Below are 22,008 nucleotides of genomic sequence, written 5' to 3' on the forward strand. Positions count from 1 at the left end.
AGGGTCAACACTGCAAATATTGACTCTTTGCATCAACTTCATGTAATTGTCTATAAAAGCCTTCGACAGTTATGAAATGCTTGTAATTATACTTCAGTATTCCATAGTAACATCTGACAAAAATATCTAAAGACACTGAGGCAGCAGACTTTGTGAAAATTTATATTTGTGTCATTCTCAAAACATTTGGCCACGACTGTATATTCCCATACTTTAATGAAGACAGCTTCTCCATCCTGTAGGGGGAAATCAATCATTTCCAGCCCCGGGGACATGTACTAGTCTGTGACAACCTAAATGCCAAAACCGTACAAGAACCTGACACCTTCAGCACACAGGGGGACAAACACCTGCCTGGAGATGACAGCATTCCCTCCCCCATGTGCCCCCCTAGGCACAACTATGACAACATAACCAACAAAAACAGGTCACAACTCCTGCAGCTCTGTTGCACGCTGGGTATGTACATAGTCAATGGTAGGCTTCGAGGGGACTCCTATGGTAGCAACACCTATAGCTCATCTCTTGGCAGTAGTGCTGTAGACTACTTTATCACTGACCTCATCCCAGAGTCTCTCAGAGCGTTCACAGTCAGCCCACTGACACCCCTATCAGATCAGAGCAAAATCACAGTCTACTTGAACAGAACAATACTCAATCATGAGGCATCAAAGCCAAAAGAACTGAGTAATATTAAGAAATGCTATAAATGTAAGGAATGTAGTGTGGAAACCTACCAAAAAACAATTAGGCAACAACAAATTCAATCCCTTTTAGACAACTTCCTGGACTAAATGTTCCACTGTAATAGTGAAGGTGTAAACTTGGCAGTAGAAAATCTAAACAGTATATTTGACCTCTCCGCTTCCCTATCAAATCTACAAATTTCAAACAGAAAACCGAAGAAAATTAACAACAATGACAAACGGTTTGATGAAGAAAGCAAAACCCTAAAAAAGAAATTGAGAAACCTGTCCAACCAAAAACAGAAAACCTGCGTCTACGCCTTCACTATGGTGAATCACTAAAACAATACAGAAATACAATATGGAAAAAGTAGGAACAGCACATCAGAAATCAGCTCAATGTAATTGAAGAATCCATAGACTCTAACCACTTCTGGGAAAATTGGAAAACACTAAACAAACAACAACAAGAAGAGTTATCTGTCCAAAATGGAGATGTATGGGTAAACCACTTCTCCAATCTTTTTGGCTTTATAACAACAAACAAACAGCAAAAACATATACATGATCAAATATAAATCTTAGAATCAACTATTAAAGACTACCAGAATCCACTGGATTCTCCAATTACCTTGAATGAACTATAGGACAAAATAAAAACCCTCCAACCCAAAAAGGCCTGTGTTGTTGATGGTATCCTCAATTAAATTATAAAATATACAACTTCCAATTGGCTATACTTAAATTCTTTAACATCATCCTTAGCTCTGGCATCTTCCCCAATATTTGGGACCAAGGACTGATCACCCCAATCCACAAAAGTGGAGACAAATTTTACCCCAATAACTACTGTGGGATATGCGTCAACAGATACCTTGGAAAAAGCCTCTGCATTATCTTAACAGCAGACGTGCACATTTCCTCAGTGAAAACAATATACTGAATAAATGTCAAATTGGCTTTTTACCAAATTATCGTATGACAGACCACGTATTCACCCTGCACACCCTAATTGACAAACAAACAAACCAAACAAAGGCAAGTCTTCTCATGCTTTGTTGATTTCAAAAAAGCCTTCAACTCAATTTGGCATGAGTGTCTGCTATACAAGTTGATGGAATAGTGTTGGGGGAAAAACATACGACATTATGAAATCCATGTACGCAAACAACAAGTCTGCAGTTAAAATTGGCAAAAAACATTTCTTTCCACAGGGCTGTGGGGTGAGACAGGGATGCAGCTTGAGCCCCACCCTCTTCAACATATGTATCAACAAATTTGCGAGGGCACTAGAACAGTCTGCAGCACCTGGGTTCACCCTACTAGAATCTTAAGTCAAATGTCTACTGTTTGCTGATGATCTGGTACTTCTGTCACCAACCAAGGAGGGCCTACAGCAGCACCTAGATCTTCTGCACAGATTCTGCCAGACCTGGGCCCTGGCAGTAAATCTAAGTAAGACCAAAATAATGGTGTTCCAAAAAAGGTCCAGTTGCCAGGACCACAAATACAAATTCCATCTAGACACCGTTGCCCTAGAGCACACAAAAAACTATACATACCTTTGCCTAAACATCATCGCCACAGGTAACTTCCACAAAGCTGTGAACGATCTGAGAGACAAGGCAAGAAGGGCCTTCTATATGTCGTGTCTTTGGCATCATTAAAACGAAAGACATGTTTATCAAATAACTCTCTGTAATTATTATTACGCGGTTAAACTGATTAATCGCGTAACTGTAACTTAACTAGGAGGTCGGGGCACCAAGGAAAATATTCAGATTACAAAGTTATAATTTTCCTAATATAACTTTCAGATATTATAATATCTGATCGATTAGCCTCCTTTAATGATGTGTTAGTTTACCTCACGTTAGTCTCATTCCAAACGTCGTAAATTGTTGGTTATCTGCACGAACCCAGTCTTCGCTATGAGTCATCCATACATCAATTGTCTTAAAATCATTTATTTACTAAACTAAATAATTAAACAGAAATGCAAAACAAACAGATATGGTTACAAGGAAATTATAGGAGAATGTGTCCTAGTGGGCTAAACCGGCATGGCGGCTTGTTATACAAAGAAAGGGGGTTGGGCTTGAATGAAAGAGCGGGAAGACTGAGGAACAGAGGAAGCAGCTATGCCATTTTAAATACAGTATCGTATGCATTCTAAATTACCGCCCATTTGGAAAAGGAAAATGCAATAAATATTTACTCTGAGCTGCGCTTCGGTAGGTTGGTCGTAGATGCTGGCGATGTTGGCCAACAGAGATCTTCCTGTCCTCGGAAGAATGTCACTGGTGGTAAAATGAATACGTTTTAGTATCTTCGTCGTGTGTTAGACTGGATACGCCATCCGTCCTTTCCTAGCCCACGTTTACAGCGGCCACTGCTAACTCAACGGCTACGAAGTATCACTTCTGTAGTGAATAGGTTCAAAGTTCATACCATTCACAACCAAAGCTCACGCTGAGGTTGGCTTAGTTCTGTACTTGACATGTGAGTCCTTTAAACGCAGAGGCTGCAGACCTCACGTACCCGGAACAGGCTGAGGAACAGTTTGCACTGGCTTATATAGTGGCGAGGGGAGAAGGGTGTGTTTCATCGTTTATAACCCGTCTCTTCACAGGGGTGGGCCACTGATTGGTCAGGGCTCTTTCCTTATGAAAACCCAATTCTCTCATTTAGAAGCTAAAGTTACATTTAATCTCCTGACAAACAGTTTCAATATCCAACATTTAAATTGCATAACAATTCCATGTGAATTTGATAACTAGAATGTGTAGACTTTCCCAGGTACAGTTTATGTCGTCCTGTCATCATCAGTCATAATGTCTCAGATGACAACCGAACTGACATCCATACTCATTAAGTACCTGGTATATTTCCAACTGGTTCTATTACCTAAATATGGTTCCTTTCCCCCAACTTGTTTGATGTTCCCAGACTCTCTATATTTAACAAAGGCTATTCAAAAGTCCTTCAGTAGGGTCAGAGAGAGAGGGGAAGGGAGAAAGGTATTTATGGGGGGTCATAAACCTTACCCACAGGCCAACGTCATGACATATGCCAACAAAAGGAACATAAAATTCAACATACCAATTAGGATCTGTCTAAAAATACTTGAATCAGTTATAGAACCCATTGCCCTTTATGGTTGTGAGGTCTGGGGTCCACTCGCCAACCAAGAATTCACAAAATGGGACAAACACCAAATTGAGACTGTATTCAGAATTATCCTCTGTGTACAACGTAAAACACCAAATAATGCATGCAGAGCAGAATTAGGCCAATACCTGCTAATTATCAAAATCCAAAAAACACCCATTAAATTCTACTATCACCTAAAAGGAAGCGATTCCCAAACTTTCCATAACAAAGCCATAACCTACAGAGAGATGAACCTGGAGAAGTGTCCCTTAAGCAAGCTCGTCCTGGAGCTCTGCTCACAAACACAAGCAGACCGCACAGTGCCCCAGGACAGCAACACAATTAGACCCAACCAAATCATGAGAAAACAAAAATATAATTACTTGACAGATTGGACAGAATTCACAAAAAAATTAAGCAAACTAGAATGCTATTTGGCCCTAAACAGAGAGTACACTGTGACAGAATACCTGACCACCGTGACTGACCCAAACTTAAGGAAAGCTTTGACTATGTACAGACTCAGTGAGCATAGCCTTGCTATTGAGAAAGGCCACTGTAGGCAGATCTGGCTCTCAAGAGAAGACGGGCTATGTGCACACTGCCCACAAAATGAGGTGGAAACTGAGCTGCACTTCCTAACCTCCTGCCAAATGTATGACCATATTAGAGACACATATTTCCCTCAGATTACACAGATCCACGAAGGATTCGAAAACAAACACCATTTTCATAAACTCCCATATCTACTGGGTGAAATACCACAGTGTGCCATCACAGCAGCAAGATTTGTGACCTCTTGCCACAAGAAAAGGGCAACCAGTGAAGAACAAACACCACTGTAAATACCCATATTTAAGTTTATTTATTTAACCATTTGCACATTGTTACAACACTGTATATATACATAATATGACATTTAAAATGTTTTTATTCCTTTAGAACTTCTGTGAATGTAATGTTTACTGTTCATTTCTATTGTTTATTTCACTTTTGTTTATTATCTACATCACTGGCTTTGGCAATGTTAACATAAACTCAGCAACAAAAAAATGTCCTCTCACTGTCAACTGCGTTTATTTTCAGCAAACTTAACATGTGTAAATATTTGTATGAACATAACAAGATTCAACAACTGAGACATAAACTGAACAAGTTCCACAGACATGTGATTAACAGAAATGGAATAATCTGTCCCTGAAAAAGGGGGGATCAAAATCAAAAGTAACAGTCAGTATCTGGTGTGGCCACCAGCTGCATTAAATACTGCAGTGCATTCCTCCTCATGGACTGCACCAGATTTACCAGTTCTTGCTGTGATATGTTACCCCACTCTTCCACCAAGGCACCTGCAAGTTCCCAGACATTTATGGGGGGAATGGCCCTAGCCCTCACCCTCTGATCCAACAGGTCCCAGACGTGCTCAATGCGATTGAGATCCGGGCTCTTCGCTGGCCATGGCAAAACACTGACATTCCTGTCTTGCAGGAAATCACCAGTATGGCTGGTGGCATTGTCATGCTGGAGGGTCATGTCAAGATGAGCCTGCAAGAAGGGTACAACATGAGGGAGGAGGATGTCTTCCTTGTAACGCACAGCGTTGAGATTGCCTGCAATGACAACAAGCTCAGTCCGATGATGATGTGACACACCGCCCCAGACCATGACGGACCCTCCATCTCCAAATTGATCCCACTCCAGAGTACAGGCCTCGGTGTAACGCTAATTCCTTTGACTATAAACGCAAATCCGACCATCACCCCTGGTGAGACAAAACCGCGACTCGTCAGTGAAGAGCACTTTTTGCCAGTCCTGTCTGGTCCAGCGACGGTGGGTTTGTGCCCATAGACGGCGTTGTTGCCGGTGATGTCTGGTGAGGACCTGCCTTACAGCAGGCCTACAAGCCCTCAGTCCAGCCTCTCTCAGCCTTTTGCGGACAGTCTGAGCACTGATGGAGGGATTGTGCATTCCTGGTGTAACTTGGGCAGTTGTAGTTGCCATCTTGTACCTGTCCTGCAGGTGTGATGTTCGGATGTACCGATCCTGTGCAGGTGTTACAGGTGGTCTGCCACTGCGAGGACGATCAGCTGTCCTTCCTGTCTCACTGTAGCTCTGTCTTAGGCGTCTCACAATACGGACATTGCAATTTATCGCCCTGGCTTCTTGCCTCCTTGCAGCATGCCTAAGGCACGTTCACGCAGATGAGCAGGGACCCTGGGCATATTTCTTTTGGTGTTTTTCAGAGTCAATAGAAAGGCCTCCATAGTGTCCTATGTTTTCATAACTGTGACCTTAATTGCATATCGTCTGTAAGCTGTTAGTGTCTTAACGACCGTTCCACAGGTGCATGTTCATTAATTGTCTATGGTTCATTGAACAAGCATGGGAAACAGTGTTTAAGCCCTTTACAATGAAAATCTGTGAAGTTATTTGGATTTTTACGAATTATATTTGAAAGACAGGGTCCTGAAAAAGGGACATTTCTTTTTTTGCTGTGTTTGTTTCCCATCCGAATATGAATTGAATTGAATTGATAGAGATCTCTATAAACCAGGTAGAACAAACTACTGTCAGTCTCCCTGTATCAACCTATAACATTACATCTACGATGATGGCCTCCAGTGAGTATGTGCGCGGTTGTGTGTGTGGGTGTCTTTGACAGCATAACCATTCAGAGGTGACTAAGTGAATTTGAGTCATCATGACTTGTTACATAAGTGTCCCATGTGTGAAATGCAGACGAGAACATAACACACACACATCAGTATCTATACCTCCACCCCAAGGAATGGTACAGCAAGAGAGTTTACCATCCTTCTCCCGACACCACAGTTTGTTTTATCCAATGCACTATATAAAGAATAGGGTGATATTTGGGCTGCAGCCTCAGTCTGTTGGGTTCAGTGCTGGGGCATGCTGGTTAGGCAACTGTCTGCTTAGCCAATCCAGGTCTTCGTAACAGTCACATGCGGAAAAACTGGCAAACACAGAATTAAGAAGAACTATTAAATAGAAATAGTCATCAAATCAATTAAAATTGTATTTGTCAAATGTGCCGAATACCGTGAAATGCTTACTTACAAGCCCTTAACCAACAATGCAGTTTTAAGAAAATATAGTTAAGAAAAAATATATAATTACAATAATGTACAGGGGGTACCGGTACCAAGTCAATGTGCAGGGGTACATGTTAGTTGAGGTAATATGTACATGTAGGTAGGGGTAAAGTGACTATGCATAGGTAATACACGGTGAGTAGCAGCAGTGTAAAAACAAAGGGGGGGATGTCAATTCAAATAGTCCGGGTGGCCATTTGATTAATTGTTCAGTAGTCTTGGCGCTCCGGTACCGGTTTCCATGCGGGAACAGAGAGAACAGTCTATGACTTGGGTGACTGGAGTCTTCGAAAGAATTGGGCCTTCCTCAGACACGCCTAGTATATAGGTCCTGGATGGCAGGAAGCTTGGCCCAAGTGATGTACTCGGCCATTCGCACTACCCTCTGTAGCGCCTTACGGTCGCATGCCGAGCAGTTGCCATACCAGGCGGTGAAGCAACCGGTCAGGATGCCCTCTGGTGCAGCTGTATAACTTTTTGAGGATCTGGGGACCCATGCCAAATCTCTTCAGCCTCCTGGGGGGGGGGAAAGGTGTTGTCATGCCCTCTTCACGACTTTCTTGGAGTGTTTGGACCATGATAGTTTGTTGGTGATGTGGACACAAATGAACTGGAAACTCTCAAATCGCTCCACTACAGCCCCGTCGATGTGAATGGGGGTGTGTTCGGACAACCTCTTTCTGTAGTCCACGATCATCTCCTTTGTCTTGCTCACGTTGAGGTAGAGACACTGCCAGGTCTCTGACCTCCTCCCTATAGGCTGTCTCATCATTGTCGGTGACCAGGCCTACCACCGTTGTGTCGTCAGCAAACTTAATGATGGTGTTGGAGTCATGCTTGGCCACGCAGTCATGGGGGAACAGGGAGTACGGGAGGGGACTAAGCATGCTCGCCTGAGGGGCCCCCTTATTGAGGATCAGCATGGCAGATGAGTTGTTGCCTACCCTTATCACCTGCGGGCGGCCTGTCAGGAAGTCCAGGATTTAGGTAGGTTGCCTTCGCTTTCTTGGGCACAGGGACTATGGTGGTCTGCTTGAAACATGTAGGTATTACAGACTCGGTCAGGGAGAAAATGTCAGTGAAGACACTTGCCAGTTGGTCCACGCATGCTCTGAGTACATGTCCTGGTAATCCATCTGGTCCTGCGGCCTTGTGAATGTTGACCTGTTTAAAGATCTTGCTCACATCGGCTACGGAGAGTGTGATCACACAGTCGTCCGGAGCAGCTGGTGCTCTCATGCATGCTTCAGTGTTGCTTGCCTCAAAACGAGCTTAAAAGGCATTTAGCCCATCCGGTAGGCTCGCGTCACTGGATAGCTCGCGACTGGGTTACCCTTTGTAGTCCGTAATAGTTTACAAGCCCTGCCACATCCGATGAGCGTCAGAGCCGGTGGAGTAGGATTCACCCTTAGTCCTGTATTGACGCTTTGCCTGTTTGATTGTTCTTCTGAGGGCATAGCGGGATTTCTTCTAAGCATTCGGATTAGTGTCCCACTCCTTGAAAGCGGCAGCTCTAGCCTTTAACTCAGTGCAGATTTAGCCTGTAATCCATGGCTTCTGGTTGGGATATGTACGTACGGTCACTGTGGGGATGATGTCATCAATGCACTTATTGATGAAGCTGGTGACAGAGGTGGTATACTCCTCAATGCCATTGGATGAATCCCGGAACATTTCTCAGTCTGTGCTAGAAAAACAGTCCTGTCACGTAGCATCCAAGTGATCTGACCACTTCCGTATTGAGCGAGTCACTAGTACTTCCTGCTTTAGTTTTTGCTTGTAAGCAGGAATCAGGAGGATAGAGGGCAAGGGAGAGGTTTGTACACGTCTCTGTGTGTGGAGTAAAGGTGGTCTAGAGTTTTTTTTTTCTCCTCTGGTTGCACATGTGACAGCACCGCTTCTGGATGAGCATTTTCTTGTTTGATTATGGCCTTATACAGCTTGTTGAGTGAGTTCTTAGTGCGGTTTGTGGTGGTAAATAGACAGCTACGAAAATATTGCTGAAAACTCTCTTGGTAGATAGTGTGGTCTACAGCTTATCATGAGGTACTCTTCCTCAGGCGAGCAATACCTTGAGACTACCTTAATATTACACATCGCGCACCAGCTGTTATTGATAAATAACGTGTGTGTATCTCCATGCTTGCAAAACCATAGAATTACAGTCATTTAATAGGATCTCTGTGTTCAACCCTGACTTTAGTCTGGGCCTGAGAAATGACCTTGCATTAACTTCAGATCCTGAAGGGAATTGATAAGGCAAACTAATCACTGGGCGAACTAGAGGGCATGGACTGAATTAACTAATTTCAAACCATGAATTGAATTATCAGTTAGTGAACCGATTATAGGTTCAAATGAAGAGTTATTAATGCCTGCCAAGAAATATGATGGGAGAAAAAAACACTGGCACTTTTACATATAGATCAGACGAGGTGTTAATTTCAGGTCAGAGCTCTTTAAAATAGTATACTGCAGAGCGGTGTGTGTGTGTGCTTGCTTGTGTGTATGGGAGTTTTTGAAAGCATAATATTTCAGAGGTGACTAAATTAATTAGAAGTATTTAGTAGTATTTTTTTATTATGTTCCCCAATAACTACTGCTAAAGCATTACATAAGTGTACCATGTTCGAAATGCAGACAAGAGAACCTAATATACACACCGCATCACATTACCATAGTATCTTTACGTCCACCCCAAGGAATGGTACAGCAAGAAAGTTTGCCATCATTTTACTGACACCACAGTTTATTTCAGGCTGCATCCCAAATGGCACCCTGTTCCCTCTCTATGTGGTGCACTATATAGGGAATAGGGTGACGTTTGGTATGTAACCTCAGTTCGTTGGGTTCAGTGTTGGAGCATTCTGGTTTGTCAACTCTCTGCTCAGCCAATCCAGGCCTTAGAAACATTCACATGAAGAAAAACTGATTGGCCCCCACATAATTAAATAGAACCATTCAATAGTCATGAATATGTATCTCCATTCAACACCATAGAATTATAGTCATTTGATAGGATCTCTGTATTCACTTCAGATCCTGAAGGGAATTGATAAGGTGAACTAATCACTGATAGAACTACAGGGTGTGGACTGAATTAATTCATTTCAAACCGTGAATTTAATTTAATTATGAGTTAGTGAACCGATATAAATTCAAATGAAGAGTTATTAATGCATGTAATAGCCTGCCAAGAAATATGATGTGAGAAAAAAAACCACTGGAGCTTTTACATATATATCAGATGAGGTGTTCATTTCAGGTCAGAGCTCTTTAATAGTATACTGGAGACATAGAATTAGGAATACTAAAATGGACATTAACCTTCTTATGATGGTATAAAAGGTCCTCCCTATTCTACTGGCATTGTTTGACTATGGAGATTGCATGGCTGTGTGCTCAATTTTATATACCTGTCAACAACGGGTGTGGCTGAAATAGCAAAATCCACTAACCTTTGTGTATATATATGGATACCCCTTCAAATTAGTGAATTCGGCTATTTCAGCCACAGAACCCTGACCTCATGATTTTGGAATGAGATGATTTTGGAATGAGATGTTCGACAAGAAGTGTCTACATACTTTTGGTCATGTAGTGTGTGTGTAATATATATATTGAAGTTGGAAGTTTACATACACCTTAGCCAAATGCATTTAAACTCAGTTTTTCACAATTCCTGACATTTAATCCTAGGAAAAAATTCCCTGTTTTAGGTCAGTTAGGATCCCCACTTTATTTTAAGAATGTGAAATGTCAGAATAATTGAAGAGAGAATGATTTATTTCAGCTTTTATTTCTGTCATCACATTCCCAGCGGGTCAGAAGTTTACATACACTCAATTAGTATTTGGTAGCATTGCCTTTAAATTGTTTAACTTGGGTCAAACGTTTCGGGTAGCCTTCCACAAGCTTCCACAATAAATTGGGTGAATTTTGGCCCATTCCTCCTGACAGAGCTGGTGTAACTGAGTCAGGTTTGTAGGCCTCCTTGCTCGCACACGCTTTTTCAGTTCTGCCCAGAAATGTTCAATACATATATATATGTATTCAGCCACAGAACCCTGACCTCATGATTTTGGAATGAGATGATTTTGGAATGAGATGTTCGACAAGAAGTGTCTACATACTTTTGGTAATGTAGTGTGTCTGTATATACACTGCTCAAAAAAATAAAGGGAACACTTAAACAACACAATGTAACTCCAAGTCAATCACACTTCTGTGAAATCAAACTGTCCACTTAGGAAGCAACACTGATTGACAATAAATTTCACATGCTGTTGTGCAAATGGAATAGACAACAGGTGGAAATTATAGGTAATTAGCAAGACACCCCCAATAAAGGAGTGGTTCTGCAGGTGGTGACCACAGACCACTTCTCAGTTCCTATGCTTCCTGGCTGATGTTTTGGTCACTTTTGAATGCTGCCGGTGCTTTCACTCTAGTGGTAGCATGAGACGGAGTCTACAACCCACACAAGTGGCTCAGGTAGTGCAGCTCATCCAGGATGGCACATCAATGCGAGCTGTGGCAAGAAGGTTTGCTGTGTCTGTCAGCGGAGTGTCCAGAGCATGGAGGCGCTACCAGGAGACAGGCCAGTACATCAGGAGACGTGGAGGAGGCCGTAGGAGGGCAACAACCCAGCGGCAGGACCGCTACCTCCGCCTTTGTGCAAGGAGGAGCAGGAGGAGCACTGCCAGAGCCCTGCAAAATGACCTCCAGCAGGCCACAAATGTGCATGTGTCTGCTCAAACGGTCAGAAACAGACTCCATGAGGGTGGTATGAGGGCCCGACGTCCACAGGTGGGGGTTGTGCTTACAGCCCAACACCGTGCAGGACGTTTGGCATTTGCCAGAGAACACCAAGATTGGCAAATTCGCCACTGGCGCCCTGTGCTCTTCACAGATGAAAGCAGGTTCACACTGAGCACAAGTGACAGACGTGACAGAGTCTGGAGACGCCGTGGAGAACGTTCTGCCTGCAACATCCTCCAGCATGACCGGTTTGGCGGTGGGTCAGTCATGGTGTGGGGTGGCATTTCTTTGGGGGGCCGCACAGCCCTCCATGTGCTCGCCAGAGGTAGCCTGACTGCCATTAGGTACCGAGATGAGATCCTCAGACCCCTTGTGAGACCATATGCTGGTGAGGTCGGCCCTGGGTTCCTCCTAATGCAAGACAATGCTAGACCTCATGTGGCTGGAGTGTGTCAGCAGTTCCTGCAAGAGGAAGGCATCGATGCTATGGACTGGCCCGCCCGTTCCCCAGACCTGAATCCAATTGAGCACATCTGGGACATCATGTCTCGCTCCATCCACCAACGCCACATTGCACCACAGACTGTCCGGGAGTTGGCGGATGCTTTAGTCCAGGTCTGGGAGGAGATCCCCCAGGAGACCATCCGCCACCTCATCAGGAGCATTCCCAGGCGTTGTAGGGAGGTCATACAGGCACGTGGAGGCCACACACACTACTGAGCCTCATTTTGACTTGTTTTAAGGACATTACATCAAAGTTGGATCAGCCTGTATTGTGGTTTTCCACTTTAATTTTGAGTGTGACTCCAAATCCAGACCTCCATGGGTTGATAAATTGGATTTCCATTGATTATTTTTGTGTGATTTTGTTGTCAGCACATTCAACTATGTAAAGAAAAAAGTATTTAAGATTATTTCATTCATTCAGATCTAGAATGTGTTATTTTAGTGTTCCCTTTATGTTTTTGAGCAGTGTATATATATATTCTGTGTATATATAGTGTGTATGTATGTGTGTGTGTATGTATGTATATATATATATATATATATATATATATATATATATATATATATATATATATATATATATATATATATATATATATATATATAAAATATAACTATATATAAAATATAACTATACACACAGTTGAAGTCGGAAGTTTACATACACTTAGGTTGGAGTCATTAAAACTTGTTTTTCAACCACTCCACAAAAATGAAGGAAAAAAAAGATAAAGAAAGCTTCTCATGGTGTCTCTCTCTCCTCCAGCTGATCTCAGCCATCCCCACCCACCACCTGAAGTTCCTAAAGGAGGCTGGCCACGGCACCCATAAGGAGGATGTCCCCGAAAACGAGATGAATGAGGGGGACGATGAGATCGACCACGCTGAGATGGAGCTCCGTAGGGGTCAGGTCCTCTGGTTCAGGGGCCTCAACCGCATCCAGACTCAGGTATGCACCGGGGGGTCCTCAAATACCATCACCAGTCTGATACGCACTGGGGAGTCCTCAAATACCATCACCTGCTCTCGCCTTAGCAGGTTCCCCCATCTCTCCCTCTATCTCCCTTGCTTTCTTCCAGTCCTGTCCAGGGGTTTCACAGGTATACTGTAGGAGGAGAAGACCATCTAAATGGTGTTGAGAGCATTGGGTACTCCTCTCCCTCTCTATCCCTCCCTCCCTCTCCCCAGGCTTTTCAGAATCAAGAAGTGAACAGGGGAGAAGACCTACAGAAGGTCTTCAAGACCATAAGAGCAGAGATGCTCTCTCTTGAGGAGTGGTCTGTTCTCTAGGTGTAGTGGTCCTTTCAAATAGAAGAAGAGGACCTCTTTCTTTTACCATGACTGTTTTGATAACTGTTACTGGGCTTTTATTGGTATATATGTATATGTGCTTATGTTAATACCACAGCATTGTTTAATACTTGTTTCTAATTGGCTGGGAGGGCATTCTAGAATAGACATTAAAACCAGATAACAGGACAGTTGGAAAATATATTGGGTTAATTGGAAAAGATATTTGGACACCTTGAAATCATGACGCAATATGTGCCTACACATACAGAAAGTTACAGAAAGCTAAACCAACAACCACACAAACTGACATTGGATACATTGTAAACACAAGTCCAATGACGAAAAAAACGTAGCTAGCTAGCGTTGATTTGTTTTCGCAGAGACATCTTTTTTTTGGAGCATCTGATGATCTAACGTGGTGAGTGATGAATATGGTTTTCTCCGGTCCCCTCTGCCACTAAAGCTGTAAAATCCTCCCACATTTTTAGTTTTACCATCTGTTTTCAGCATCAGGTATTTTAGAATTTGGTTGTCATATTGGAAGGTTTGCTAACAACAAACTATTTAGATATCTTCTAGCCTAGTGTTTTATATGCAATGTGATCTCCTTGCAATTAACAGTCAGTGTTGATGAGTGTCCTGATGAGAAGGCAAACTTTTCTAGCTATGCCAGGCCATTATCAGCTCATTGTTATGGATCTTTCGAAATGGCAATAGAAAACAGCTATTTTGCTGTTATTATAGCTGCAGAGGTTGTGACTGTGTTAGCCGTAGCTAGCTGGCTAGCTTGCAAGCAAGGGATAAGAACATTGCCAGCAGGCATGAACGAACAAACATAAAGAACGAATGACTAGGTTGTGTCCGTAAATATCAAACTAATCGAACGAACACCTGGGTCACGTCTCTAGCAATTCCATATTAATGCCCATGATCTGTGTGTGTGCGTGTTTATATACAGTACCAGTCAAAAGTCTGGACACCTCTGGACATACTAGTAGTGAAATAGTTTAAATAAAGAAAAACCCTTGAATGAGTAGGTGTCCAAACTTTTGACTGGTACTGTATGTATTTTTTAGAAGATCTTACATGGTGCTGGTCTTATGTGGTTGTTTCAGACTCCCTGTTTGAATGCAGTCATTCTAAGTCTCTCTGAGACTTAAGAGTTTAAATAAGTTTTTCTCTAAATGACTGGAACGTAAATGTCTCTGCTGCTGTCTCCTGTGAAGACAGACAGGTGGGTGTTGTTGTCTGAGGGAAATGCGGCCTCATGACAACCTGACAGTGGAACTGTGACACACGGTCTGATGGATCTGGTTTGATTTCCTGTCAGTGTCACCTCTGCTCTGTCTCTTCTGTCTGTAACATGTCACCACCTACGGGATGCAGTAATTATATATCAGTAAATCCTACAATAGTGGTTTGGGATCCAGATGGGTAATATCAGAGGGAGATGAGAAACCAGGAGCCGTATGTATCGAGCATTGCCGGGTAGGAGTGCTGGTCTAGGATCAGTTCTGCCTTTTTGATCAAAATTAATACGTTCATACGGATAGCGGGGAGCTCATCCTTAGATCAGCGCTCGTTCTCTGAGATGATTTATGAGTATGGGCCCTGGGATGTGAGGTGCTGTTTGTCAGTAGCTCTGGGTCTTACTGGGGGAGTGGAAATACTGCCTGGTCGCTTAGAGACTCAGACACACTGGATGCTGGCCTGGGGACAGAGAGGCACTACCCACCAACACAGCTAGACACATCTCTATATAATCTAATGGAGAAAGTTGTAATGGATGACTTTCAGTCTCTCTTTCTTTCTTTCTTCCTCCCGCCCCTCCAGAGACTAATCAAATAGAGCTTTTCACCAGGTCTCCAAATGCTTTATGTAGTGGGACACACACACCTGTCAACTCCTGGGGTTCTCCACAGGGTGTCCTTCTCTGCGGTTGCATACGAAGGAGAGTTTTGGGGTGTTCCCCATTTTTTAAAATACCTCCTCTCGCTCTATGTTTTTTAGAACGGCCCGTTTTCCCCCACAATGGGTGACGCATCAGCCAGGTTGGGTCCTTTCTGCCGAGACAGATGTAGTGTGTGTGTGTGTGTGTGTGTGTGGGGGGGGGCAGAATTCTTAGGCCGTGGCGCTACAATAAAGTGGGCTTAGAGATGTTTCCAGAAGACGAGCTTTGGTTCCCCTCCTACAGGAATAAACTAGCTCCGATCGTAGCATGTCCAGAGGCTATTCCTCTGTCTCCATATGGGCGTCATTAGCCATGGCTTATGCTGAAACAACATACTGCCTGCAGTTAAACCCCTGTAGAGTGGGCAGAGGATGATTCGTTTGTTGTGTTGTTATTTGGATGTAAACGTATATGTCCGTCTCATACGGTGGGTCAAAAAGAGTTCAGGCTTTTCCTAGATGGAGAGTCTCTCAGTCTGCGGAATATCTACATTAATGTTCAATTTTTAACTCTTTCATCCCTGTGACGGACTCCAGTCCTATCTCTGTGCTCTCTCTCTTCTTCCTCTGTCTTTCTGTCTCTCTCTTCTTCCTCCGTCTTTCTGTCTCTCTCTTTCTTCTTCCTCTCTTTCTGTCTCTCTCTCTCTCTTTCTTCTTCCTCTGTCTTTGTCTCTCTCTCCTTCTTCCTCTGTCTTTCTGTCTCTCTCTCTCTCTCTCTCTTTCACTTTTTCTTTCTCTAATCCTTTCACCCACTCCAGAAGGCTATACTATTTGCGCACCATGTAACTGACTAACCTTCTACCCTCTTCTTCAACTGAAATATGCAACTCTCTCTGTCTCACTGTTTCTTTCTGTTTCTCTCTTCTTGAATTGATTGATCTCTCTACTTCCTTCTCTATCCCTCTTTCCTTTCTCCCTCTGCTACTATATATTAACTCTAATGCTTGATGATGGAAAGACTTTCGATTTGATTGACCAGAATAATAGATATACATTTTGTCTTTGTTATGTTAGTGGTATTTCATATGCTGGGTTCAATAAGACTAGTTTAGAATCTCTGTTGTATGTGTAGTTTTTAGACTGTGATTTTATCAGTATATTTACATACACTGTGTGTAAATTTAGAACTAACTAACATGTTTTAATGTTGACAAATTTTCCTCGTTCATTGGAACACAACGCCATAATTGCTGCTCCTTATTAGTTTCTCCCAAGGTCGTTTATTTTGTTTGCTCCAGATTTTTATTCCCATTCCGACGTTCAATTTCCTCAGCCAAATGTTCTTATTCATCTCCTCCCTCCCCTCCTCCCTCTATCACACTGATAAAGGAAGTGCTGAGAGGAGAAGCAGTAGAGCGTTCTCTCTCTCTCCTGGGGAGGACGGAGAGATGGGAGGAAGAGGGTGACTGAGAGAGGCAGTGAGCTAATTGGGTCCTTATCCCCCCCCCCCTACGACTCCCTTCCCTCCCCCTGTCTAATCCTGGTGGGCTGTGCGCTGCGGTTGTATTTGTGAGTACGGCTGGTTAGTCAAACACAACCAGGACATAATTGGGAAAAGGAGGACGACTTCACACCAAACTTATCAGTGGCCTGTAGAAACACTCTGTCTGCCATCTTCTTTTGTGTTTCTCTCCATCGCTCGCTCCCTCATTCCCACCGGTGCGCTCAGCCTTTCCTCTGTCACAACAGAATGTCCCCCCTTTCATTCAGTGGCAAGCATTCCAGTCCCTCAATTTCACCAATCCCCCCTTCTCTCCCTTCCAACTAACAATTTGGGGATTTTCTCTATTTTCATAACCATTGTTTCTGCTCTGCCCATGCAGGGTCTCTTTCTGCTATCTCTCCCCTTCTCTCTCTCTCTCTTTCTTCTCTCTCTCCTCTCTCTCTCTTTTTTTTATCCTCCCTCTTTCTCTCTCTTCTGCTCCCTCTCACCCTCTCTCTCCTCACCCACCCCCCTCTCTTTCTTTCTCTCCTTTCTTCTCTCTCTGACTGTGCTGTGGGCTGTTGTTTGCAGATGGACGTGGTCTATACGTTCCAGACGGGTCAGGCTCCGGTGCCGGGGGCATTGAGACGCCAACCCTCAGTGGTCAGCCAGCACAACGACGCCAAAACAGTCTCTAGCCCCACCCACGTAGGGCTTTCCTCTTCCTCCCTGTCTGCCAACTCTGCCGGGGCCCCGCCCCTTCTTACTCCTGCCGTCGCTGCTTCCTCCTCCACTGCAGGCAGTGAGTGAGCGGTCGCCATGGCGTCCCGTTAACAACAAGCTGTCTTTTCTGCCGCCTCCTCCTTCTCCTCCAATCAGAATGCTGAATGATGCATGACTGACTGACTGTTTGTTTGTTTGTTTGAATGATTGGCCATCATTACCCCAACCACAGCCTGCCGATGCCTGCTGATTACCTTCTCTAACTAAGTCTCTCACTTTTTCTCTACCTCTCCATCTCATATTCTTGAGTTCTCTCTCTCTTCTACTCTTTCACTCATTATCCCTCTCTCTCTCCATGTACTGCACTCGTTTACTCACCCCTTGCTACTACACAGAAAAACCGTCCTGCTTCCTCGGTTCACTTTGCATCTCTCCTACGGCTTCTCCCAGTGCATCGTGGGGTTGGAGTTCTCCAAACTCCTAATATGATCTGCATGTATTAACCCTGGTGAGACATCTCAGTGAGGCCAGATCAACCTAAAGGAATAGGCAGGAAATAAATGGCCAAATCCATGTGATTCCTGACTCCAGGCGAGGCTAATCTCACACAGGGTAATATCTAAAATAGTTAAATCCATGTGATTCCTGACTCCAGGCGAGGCTAATCTCACACAGGGTAATATCTAAAATAGTTAAATCCATGTGATTCCTGACTCCAGGCGAGGCTAATCTCACACAGGGTAATATCTAAAATAGTTAAATCCATGTGATTCCTGACTCCAGGCCAGGCTAATCTCACACAGGGTAATATCTAAAATAGTTAAATCCATGTGATTCCTGACTCCAGGCGAGGCTAATCTCACAGGGTATAATCTAAAATAGTTAAATCCATGTGATTCCTGACTCCAGACAAGGCCAATCTCACAGGGTAATATCTAAAATAGTTAAATCCATGTGATTCCTGACTCCAGGCGAGGCTAATCTCACAGGGTATAATCTAAAATAGTTAAATCCATGTGATTCCTGACTCCAGCAAAGGCTAATCTCACACAGGGTAATATCTAAAATAGTTAAATCCATGTGATTCCTGACTCCAGACAAGGCCAATCTCACAGGGTAATACCTAAAATAGTTAAATCCATGTGATTCCTGACTCCAGGCAAGGACAATCTCACAGGGTATAATCTAAAATAGTTAAATCCATGTGACTTCTGACTCCAGGCGAGGCTAATCTCACACAGGGTAATACCTAAAACAGTTCAATCCTGCGGACAGGCTTTAATCTGAGACGCTGTTATGAGGCAGGGCCCAGGAGGTCTCACAAGGGTTAATAGTGAAGGGTTAGTTGTGTTTTCTAATGACATCACTCTCCATTTCCTGAGCTGCTTCTGCACTTGTCTGTCTGTCTGTCTGTCTGTCTGTCTGTCTGTCTGTCTGTCTGTCTGTCTGTCTGTCTGTCTGTCTGTCTGTCTGTCTCTCTGTCTCTCTGTCTCTCTGTCTCTCTGTCTCTCTGTCTCTGTCTGGCTGGCTGGCTGGCGACAGGTTCGTGTGCGTGGTGTTAGTATTTGTTAGTCTTTTCTTCTTCCAGTGGCTACATACTGTGACTTCAGAAAGCATGTCTTTCCTACCTTCTCTCCAACTGGCACTAAGGACACATAAGGAACCTTAAAGATCTAGTCCCAGTTCATTGGCTGATAGCTCAGCCATCTCCATGTCCATCTCCAGCCCTGAGAAAACATGTGTGGGAAAGAGTTAGTGAATGTATGACTGTGTGAGTGATTCTGTGACTAGAAGTGATGTAGTCATCTGTATTATTAGTGTATAGAGAGTCCATTAGTTCTGGGGATGGTGATGGACTGCAGTCGTAAGAGAGATGAGCTCAGTAGTGAGAGAGGAGAAGGTTGGGGGATGGGGGTGTGACCTTGCCCTTTGCTAAAGGGAGGGAGTGAGAGGAGAGAAAAGGGGGAGAGGGGTGTTGTTCCTCGCATCACGACACCGCACTGCCTCTCCTTCCAAACAGAGACACACACAAACAGACATAAACAAGAGGATTTAGAAACTCTCACTCTCTGTCCCCCTCTCTCAGTCCCTTTCTCTCCTCCCTATCTGTCCCTCTCTCTCCTCCCTCTCTCTCAGTCCCGCTATTCAGGGAGAACTTATCCCTCAGTATGTTCTTTTTTTTAAGGCTTGGCAAGCGACCCCAGTGCTGACTTATTCCACCATGACAGCATGCTCTCTCACTAAAAGAGATTTATGGAGAAAAAAGATAACTGTGGGAGAAATATGGCTATCTATGTAAAAAGGGTTATGGATGCCTGCGGTACATTGGTGTATCTTGGCATCCGCCAAAACACTCACATGAGAGGAACACAGAGATCAGATGGATATGAGAGGACTTTGAGACAGAAAACACGCAAAAATACACCCACACATACCGACATGTACATTACGCACATACAAACACACATACACAGACAGACACGAGAAGACTTAGGAACACAGAGCAGTACACACAGAAAAATACACAAGCACACACACATATATGAGGACTTAAAACCCTGGGCTTAAAGAGGTGGAGTTGCAGTCATTGGTCACACACTGAAGTTCTGGAGGAATGGAAGACGTGGTGCATGCAACAGATTTACAAAGCTGACTAAAGTCTGAGAAAACTCTGAATATGATTAAAAAAGAAAAGACGATTAGGACTGAAGAATATGGAAAATATATAACTATAGAAATAAGTCATTAACCTCTTTACATACATTGTTTTTCATTTTTCATTTAACCAATATTTTTTACTTTAACTAGGCAAGTCAGTTAAGAACAAATTCTTATTTACAGTGACGGCCTGCCAAGAGGAAAAAAGGCCTCCTGCGGAGAAGGGGGCTGGGATTAAAAATAAATATATAGGACAATACACACATCACGACAACAGACACCACAACACTACATAAAGAGAGAGTTAAGACAGCAACACAGCATGGAAGCAACACATGACAAATCAGCATGGGAGCAACACAACATTGTGGCAGCACAAACACGGTACAAAGTGGACTTAAAATAGCTTAAGGACTAAAACTGTTTTGTCGAGATGTCACCTTTAACCTCTGACCCGTATCCCCAGTATATGCGCACAGTTAGAGAATGTGGTCGTTTAAGGTGATCACCTCTTTTTTTCACCCGTGACCTTTTCTCCTTTCGCTCCCTTTTTGTAATCCAACAGCTGCAGGCCCTGATTCCCACCCTTTACCTCTTTTTCTTCTTTCCATCTTTCACTCTCTGTTTTCCAGAGGTGGGACCAAGTCATTGTTTTACAAGTCACAAGTAAGTTTCAAGTCTTAGCACTCAAGTCCCAAGTCAAGACAGGCAAGTCCGAGTCAAGTCTCAAGTCCTAAACTTTGAGTTTCGAGTCCTAAACAAGTCATAATGTGCTCTTCACCAAATGTAATACCATTTCATATTTTTAACAAGAGTAAGAGTTAGTATATTACATTTATGCAAATCATGAATGCTTTAATATATATATATATATATATATATATATATATATATTTTATTACTTTCCAAATAGACATTATAGTTCTATGGAAATACATGGGTAGCCATGAGAAAGACCCCCGTTATGGGGCGCAATCGGGCGATGTAGGCTTGTACACAATCGCCCAACCTTCTCTCTCGCACACACACTCTGCACTCACTCTGTGTGTGGTTACAGTAGGCTAACGTATGTCAATGGTTTCAGGAACAGCAGTAACATCAGGCAGGGTTTAGGCTACCAACTGCCTGGCCAGTTGTAGCTCAATCTTGGGTGCAATGATCACGTTCCCGCACTGACTGACTGTGTGGCTCATTGATTTAAAGCAAAGTTATATATAGCTGTCGGCTATATTAGCCACGACTTACCGTTCTTTGTGCAGCTTCAAATGTCGAACAAAGTTGGAAGTTGTTGCGCCTCCGTCTGTAATTTTCTTCCTGCATGTTTTGCGAGTTGCAATACGTTTTTTGTTGATACAGCATCGTCTTTATATCCGAAAATAATCATTTGGGGTGATAATCATAATCATCTTTCCAAGGGCTCCGACTGAATTCACCCACCGACGTTCCTCTGCACTGCCACGCGCAACTTTTTCTCAGTTGGCACAATTTGATTGGCTGCTGTCCGATTCAAACTGTAATCCGTTAAATGAAGAGTTGATGCGCTGCACACATTTTTTAATAGCATCATTTTTAATATTTGGGCTTGGGGAGGGTATCAAGTCGAGTCAAAAGGCTCAAGTCCAAGTTAAGTCATGAGTCATGTTGTCAAAGTCGAGTTGCAAGTCATCATATTTGTGACTCGAGTCCACAGCTCTGCTGTTTTCTCTCATACTGTTCTCCATGTTTCACTCCTTTATCT

The 22,008-nt window shown here is 43.4% G+C and overlaps 1 protein-coding gene across 6 annotated transcripts in view; it reads left to right on the plus strand.

Annotated features, from left to right (window-relative positions):
- Positions 1 to 22,008, plus strand: part of LOC106583499 (plasma membrane calcium-transporting ATPase 1) — a 156,675-nt gene that overhangs the window by 130,360 nt on the left and 4,307 nt on the right. For 3 of the 6 annotated variants that reach the window (XM_014167746.2, XM_014167744.2, XM_014167743.2), the window contains one exon: positions 12,990 to 13,172. In XM_014167746.2, coding sequence (XP_014023221.2) covers positions 12,990 to 13,172 — 183 coding nt within the window. Of the gene's footprint in view, positions 1 to 12,989; positions 13,173 to 17,480; positions 17,692 to 22,008 lie in introns of all 6 variants that reach the window. The other 3 variants (XM_045705778.1, XM_014167745.2, XM_045705779.1) reach the window with 2 other exon arrangements.

The sequence above is a fragment of the Salmo salar genome, chromosome ssa22 (assembly GCF_905237065.1).
Source record: "Salmo salar chromosome ssa22, Ssal_v3.1, whole genome shotgun sequence".
Lineage (NCBI taxonomy): Eukaryota > Metazoa > Chordata > Actinopteri > Salmoniformes > Salmonidae > Salmo > Salmo salar.